Here is a 6,792-nt window from a genome sequence, read left to right on the forward strand (position 1 = left end):
CCCTCCGCTTTGTTGTCGCTCTATCTCGCGCTCCTCTATGGTCCAAAGCCAGCCCAAGGGAAGTGACGCAAGGCCCTTCCGGTCCGTGATAGTGACATGCTGTGTGCTGGGCGGAAGTGATCCCTTTTCATTCCAACAAGAGCGCAATGGCGACGGCGGCGGCAGCAGCAGCAGCAGCAGAAGAAGAAGAGGAGGCTTCAGGCCGCGCAGTGAAGCGCCCAGCAGCGCCCTCGACGGCTCCTCTCCTTTCTCTGGACCCGGAGCGGCAGCGGGAGTTCCAGGCTCAGGTGCAGCGCGCGCGGAAGGCCAAGGTGAGACTGAAGGGAAGGAGGAGAGAGGAGGAGGAGAGGCGGCTGGAGAGCGAACGTTCTAACTCCGCCCTCTCCGCGCGTTGCCTTGGCAACTGCGGCCTAGTCCTCCTCGGGCGCTTATTCACATCCTTCGCTAGATTTATGAGGCCAAAGGGACGAGGGGCAGTCTTAGGCTGTGTCCACGTTGGAGATATAACCCGGTTTGGCACCGCTTTAAACTCTTTGTCTGGCTCTTTGCTGTGGAATTCTGGGAGTTGGAGTTTGTTGTGGGTCCAGAGCGGAACTCATCTTTCTGGACCCACAACAAACTCCAACTCCCAGAGTTCCACAGCAAGAGGCAGATAGAGTTAAAAGTTGTCCACAGGGGTGGCTGACCCAGGGACGCCTCTGCTTTGCGATCAGTGTGTCCCTAAACTTTGTTTCATGCACAACATTACTTAAACGTATTGTGTATAAAGTTACCTTCAGACTGTGTGCATAAGGCCTATATATGAAGCGTCAATGAATTGCCTGTTGGTCTCCAAGAAGCCTCTGAACAGGATACGCAAAGACACTCATCCCTCCATAGCTTTTCAAGGAGAGCAGGCCAGTTCATACCTGGATACTTTCCGCATACTGGCTTTGCCATTTAGGTTTCCTTTCCCTACAACCCTGCAGCCTTTCTGCACAGAGACCTCTCATGCAATCATAAAATAGATCACTGCAAGTGAGAGTGCAACTGTTTCCTTACTCTGTTATTCCATATTCTAGGAGGATAAGCAGACTCCTGGGGTCATTTATTTGGGTCACATCCCAAGAGGCCTTTATGAACCACAGCTCAGAGAATACTTCAGTCAGTTTGGGACTGTCACAAGGCTTCGCCTTTCAAGGAGTAAAAAGGTAAGGCTACCTTTTCCTAACTGATTTCTTAACATTTGTTCTGCATGGTTTGGTTCATAGGCTTTCTCTACTGAAAACTAATGGTACACCCATTTTTACTTATTTCAAAGCAATATAACACAAGTGTTCAGTATCTTTCTGCAGAATCTTATTTTAAAGAGCACAAAGAACTGTTGTGGGAAATAAAAGCACGTTTTAAAAAATAATCTTTATTGCTATATTTTGTAACTCGAAACAAACCATTTGTATATTAAGATCCTCCCAGAAACAGGGGTTCACTTTGTTATGTAAGTGTATGCTTTTCAGATTTTATATTCATAGTTTTAAATCTTCACTAACAGACTGGAGGCAGCAAAGGTTATGCATTTGTGGAATTTGAATATGATGAAGTTGCTAAGATTGTTGCCAACACCATGAACAACTATCTCTTTGGAGAACGAATTTTGAAATGTGAGTATAAATGAATGTAAAGTCGAAGGCTTTCATGGCCGGCATCCATAGTTTTTTGTGGGTTTTTCAGGCTATGTGGCCATGTTCTAGCAGAGTTTCTTTATGGCGTTTCGCCACATCTGTGGCTGGCATCTTCAGAGATGCTGGCGAAACATCAGAAAGAAACTCTGCTAGAACATGGCCACATAGCCTGAAAAACCCACAAAAAACTATGAGTATAAATGAGTTTGTCAAGATGGAAGTTCATCATTTCCATGATACTTAATGATTTCCATCATAAAAAGTCCAGCAGATTATTTCAGTTTACATTCTTGTAAAAAAAACTTGTATTGAGTAGTGTACCTTCACACCCCATAAAACAAATTTGCAGCACACTAAAAATTCTCCCCCAGATCTGCCTGTCATTTAGCTTTTTCTCCCATCCAGATCTCCATTGTTGCTTCATTTGCCCAGTCTGTTCTTGTCAGCTTGTATTTTAACTCTCAAACACATAGATTGACACACAGAATTCCATGCCCTCATAACTTTACCTTTAAATACTTTGCTGCTTTGAGCACACTTTTAGACAAGGGGAGTAGGATGGCAACTGATCGTAGAACTGGAAACTACCTTGGGTTTCCCTTTCCCCCGCCCCAGCCCCCGTGCATAGAGTGGAAACAAGTGTCTGTTATTTGTGCTGGCACAGTAACATCATTGGATATTGACCATCGTTTGTCACCTCTTGAAACAAGCCACTTGTCACAAGATCTAAGTGGAAGCACATGGTGGTAGCTGACGGCTTCTTCAGAAGCCATCCTAAGTGACTGAGAGCAGTCGAGAGGATAGGAAAATAAGAGGTGAGGAAGAGTATGTCGTATATTGAACAGTTATGTAAGAAATAAGGCAACTAAGATGGATAAGAGAAAACTGTTGTGTATCTTCAAGTTGTTTCTGACTTATGGTGGCCCTAAGGTGACCCTAGCATGGGATTTTCTTGACAAGATTTGTTCAGAGGAAGTTTGCCTTTGCCTTGCTCTGAGGCTGAGAGAATGCAAGTTGCCCAGGGTCACCCCATGGGTTTCCATGGGTGAGTGGGGATTCAGACCCTGGTCTCCAGAATCGTAGTCCAGCGCTCAAACCATTATAGCATACTGGCTCAAAGAAAATTGCACTCCTTATTTATTGGGATTCATATGTTGCTGAGAGACATAACAAGGAATACAGCATTAGTTCCTGCAATAAAGAAGATTTTTGAGAAAGCCAAGGTGCCAAAGGGTGCCTTTGAAAAGATTTATGATATATAATTGGGTTATACACAGCTAAAATGAAGATCTTTATGCTTTGGATGAACACTTACATTTTCTTCTATAGTGTTCTGATTCACATTTGTTATGTGTTTATACATTATAGGTCACTTTATGCCGCCTGAAAAAGTGCATGCAGAACTTTTCAAAGGCAGTGAGAAAAAATTCACTAAGACAATCCATCCAGCAGTGAAGCGCTATAATCGGAAGAGAACAGCTGAACAGAAAGCAAAAATGACACGGCGGTTGTTAAAGAAGGAGAGGCAATTGCGGAAAAGACTGGCAGAGAGGGGAATAGATTATGATTTTCCTGGTTTTGTAAGTAAATGCCTTTTTGTGGGTAATAATAAGAAGGGGGGAAAGGAAGAGGAATACAAACTTTTAACTAATTGCAAAATATTTAAGCAAGTATTATATTTATACACACACACACACACATTGAACAGTTGCGAGTCTCAGGGACATTTCATATATGACCGGAAGGCTAAGTAAGCAGTGTTACTGGGTGTACACTCAACATGGATATAAAACCAATTGCAACTTCATGATAATAATATAATTTATTAAGTATATAAATCATATATTTGCAAAGCTACTTTTTGCTTTTATTCTTTACATCTTTACCTGTACATTGAAAACAACCTATTTCAGATTTTCAAACTACTTGCCTGGGTTCCCACAGTGTAAGTTAGCAGATAGCAAAGCTTTTGTAAAGTTAGATTACGTTGGTTCTCCTTTTCTATTAGATTTTCTACAAAAAGCTAGAAAGGATGTGTGCAGGGAGTTGAATAACTTCTGAACCTGCTTGCGCTGCTGTAAATCTCTCATATCTAATGTGTGGCCTTATCACATCTCAATTGCTAACTAAGAATTGGGGTTGAGACTGAGTTATGTAAATATTTACTGGTCAATCATAGTATTCTGTTTTTTCCCCTTACAGACATCCCTTCATATCCACAGATTTTTTATCCATGGGTTCAACCATCCATGGCTTGAAAATGTTAAAAAAAATATAAATTCCAAAAACCTTGATTTTTCCATTTTATATAAGGGATGCCATATTACTAATCCATTGTATTTAATGGGACTTTGGTATTTTGGTACCCATGGAGGTTGTGGAACCAAATACCAGCAGATACTAATAAGGACCTCTTTTATGTATTTATAAGTTTTGAGACAAATTTGGAATGTTACTGTATATACTCCTGTATAAGTCTAGAAATTTTAGTCAAAACATTGACCCCAAAAACCTAGGTCGACTTATCCACGCGTCAGTGTAAATACTATGTTTAACTCTTATTAAAAAGGAAACCATCCCCTGGTGAAAGGCAAGAGTGCAAACTGTCCTGGAAGCACTGACCTCCCTCTACTCTCTCTTCCATTCAGCCTCTAGTGTGAGCCAAAACAGTTATGCCTGCCATAATTTTGTAGGTTCTTTGGCATTGTTTTCCTTTGCTTCATCATTTAGGTCCTTCGTTGCATGAACCTAGGTTTTACCCTCGACTTATCCAAGGGTCATATCAAAATCCATAATTATGCCCCCCCCCAAACCTGCAATCGACTTATACATGAGGTCGACTTATAGTCGATAAGTACTTTATGCAGTGTTAAGTACTTTAAACCCCAATAGGTATTTTTTTAAATTGTAAAGGCAATTTAGAATAAAAACATAGTTGATAACAATTTTTCCCCCATAGGCTGCTGAGATTTCTCTGACAAAGAGAAAGAAGGTTTCTAAATTAGATTCCAGCTTGAACACGTCAGTGAACAGTGAGGTAAGTTACTGCTGCTGATTTACTCTAAAGGAATTAGTAAGAAAGGGGGAATACAGATGAGCAGGAAGGGGCAGCGAAACGCTGCCCCTTTCTGCCCTGCATCATTGCCGCGGTGGCCATGCGGCGCCAACAACAATGCTCCCCAAAAAGCTGCAAAATAAATTTTTCTGCACTGTTGCCAAGGCGCCATTAGTGCCCTGGAGCCGTGCAATGATGTCTTTCGTGCACTGCACAGTTTGGTTGCGGCGCACAAGACATGTCACTAGTGCGTGCGCTTTGGCTTTTGAATTCCTCTAAATCTGTTGTTGTTTACCTGTAGGACAGTAGAAGCCAGTTACTGTAAATGTGGTGAAGAGTGGCTTTATAAAAATAAAATTATGCAAACTGATGAATATTTCCTGGAATCATGGTACTTCAGGAATTTCCTTCTGGTGTTCAATTGAAATCTAATCTCCTGTGACTTAAAGCCATTCGACCTAGTTCTACCCTTTGGGTTGGCAGAGAACAAACCTTCACCCACCCATCTGTGACAGCCCTTGAGGTATTAAAAGAGTGGAATGGAAAGCCTTCCCTATATGTTCAATCACAGTTAGGCTAAGTTAGGCTAACCTGAATGCCAAGGTTTGTTTTCTTATTGCACTTATTCCCTTATGGCATTTATTGCTTTTGCTGTGTCATTTTCAGGCTGGAGGATGTTTTGATGTAGACATAGAAATGATAGTGATAAAAGCTGCAATGCTAAGTTCAGTTAAAAATAGTAGTAATTTTCATGGTTGTGCCCAGAAAGCAAGGGAGATAGATTATGAAACATATTTAGAAGGTTTTTTCCCCCCGACAATAGCCAAAGCAACTTTCTTGTTAGAAATTACTTCAATCTCCTGAACAATAATACATTTTAATAATTAGCATAGTGGTGATCCTAGATCATTTAGTCACATCCTTCTCTGTCCTGTCCAGGATCCTACACCGGTGTGTACACCAACATTTCTTGAACGCCGAAAATCTCAACCAGAAGACAGTGAAGACAAAGAAATAACTTTAAAACTGCCACCTGCAAGTATAAAGGCTGATGCACAAAAAATGAAAGCAAGAAAATTACAGAAAAAAGCAACTGGGAAAAAAAGGAAATGTAAAACATAATTATATCTTAACCAAAGGACACTTTGAGTACATGTGGAATTTCCCAAGGTCCCAGATTGATAAAGAATCCTTTTCTATAGCAGAAATAACTTTTTATGTTGCTAGTTTGGAACAATTTATGCCCACAGAAAAAAAGTATATTTTTCCTGCCTCCTTCTTTTTACCCCAAAGGGTACAATCGGTATAAAACCAGGTTGCCATAGATGTATACAGAAACATGTTCCATAATGTGCAAAACCAGGATATTGGTGAAATCTTGGCCTTCTCTTTAACTCAGATGAAAAATAAATTTCAAATCAAGTCATGAGCTCGATTGATGTGTAAATTATTGAATAAAAGAGTGACCAGCAGTTTTGAAGTGGGTAACAAGTGATATTCAAAGTCACTTTAATGTACATATCATTACATTGGCAGTTCTGTTCCCTGGACCACTTTTGTCTTTAATCCATCAGTGAGCAACCTTTGCTGTTTGCCATCAAATAAGCTTTGACTTGCAGTGATTCTATGTATGAGAGACCTCCATGAGACCTGGTCATTAGCAACTCTGCTCAAGTCTTGTAATAGCTTCTTCAATTGAATCAATCCATCTGTAATGTGGCCTTCCTACTGTCTTCCACTGTTATGAACGTTCAAGTATTTTCAAGTAGGTCATGTCACCTTATGATGTGCCCAAAATATAACACCCTCTTTTTAGTCAGTTTTAACTAAATGGCTAAATTGAGCAAGCTATAGACTTCCAAAGATTGATTGATTGATTGATTGATTGATTGATTGATTGAAGTAATGTCTGTCCATCCTAGCTAGTAAACCCAATAGTGGGGGTTGAGAGTTGTTGAGACCAATAATATTTGGAGGGCCACAAATTGCCCACTCTAGTACCACCTATTAATCTGGTGAACAAGAAGCAGTGAAGCACCAAAAAGACAGGAGTTCAGGACTGACATTGGTCTATCC

At 40.7% G+C, this 6,792-nt stretch overlaps 1 protein-coding gene across 1 annotated transcript; it reads left to right on the forward strand.

The window, feature by feature from the left end:
- The first annotated feature begins 119 nt into the window (after positions 1 to 119).
- LOC149317989 (MKI67 FHA domain-interacting nucleolar phosphoprotein-like) lies at positions 120 to 6,145 on the forward strand. The gene is made up of 6 exons (XM_089508789.1): positions 120 to 311; positions 1,062 to 1,190; positions 1,532 to 1,640; positions 3,030 to 3,241; positions 4,621 to 4,698; positions 5,656 to 6,145. Exons 1-6 carry the CDS (start codon positions 147 to 149, stop codon positions 5,836 to 5,838), a joined length of 876 nt encoding a protein of 291 aa, XP_089364915.1. The 5' UTR covers positions 120 to 146; the 3' UTR covers positions 5,839 to 6,145.
- Positions 6,146 to 6,792: the final 647 nt, after the last annotated feature.

The sequence above is a fragment of the Sceloporus occidentalis genome, unplaced genomic scaffold (assembly GCF_023333645.1).
Source record: "Sceloporus occidentalis isolate IW3139 unplaced genomic scaffold, rSceOcc1.0.p SCAF_2, whole genome shotgun sequence".
In the NCBI taxonomy this organism is placed as follows: Eukaryota; Metazoa; Chordata; class Lepidosauria; order Squamata; family Phrynosomatidae; genus Sceloporus; species Sceloporus occidentalis.

Coding starts and splice junctions, on each gene's coding strand:
- LOC149317989 (XM_089508789.1), top strand. CDS start 147: ATGGCGACGGCGGCGGCAGCAGCAGCAGCAGCAGAAGAAGAAGAGGAG. Junction 3,242..4,620: donor ATTATGATTTTCCTGGTTTT/GTAAGTAAATGC, acceptor TTTCCCCCATAG/GCTGCTGAGATTTCTCTGAC. Junction 4,699..5,655: donor ACACGTCAGTGAACAGTGAG/GTAAGTTACTGC, acceptor TGTCCTGTCCAG/GATCCTACACCGGTGTGTAC.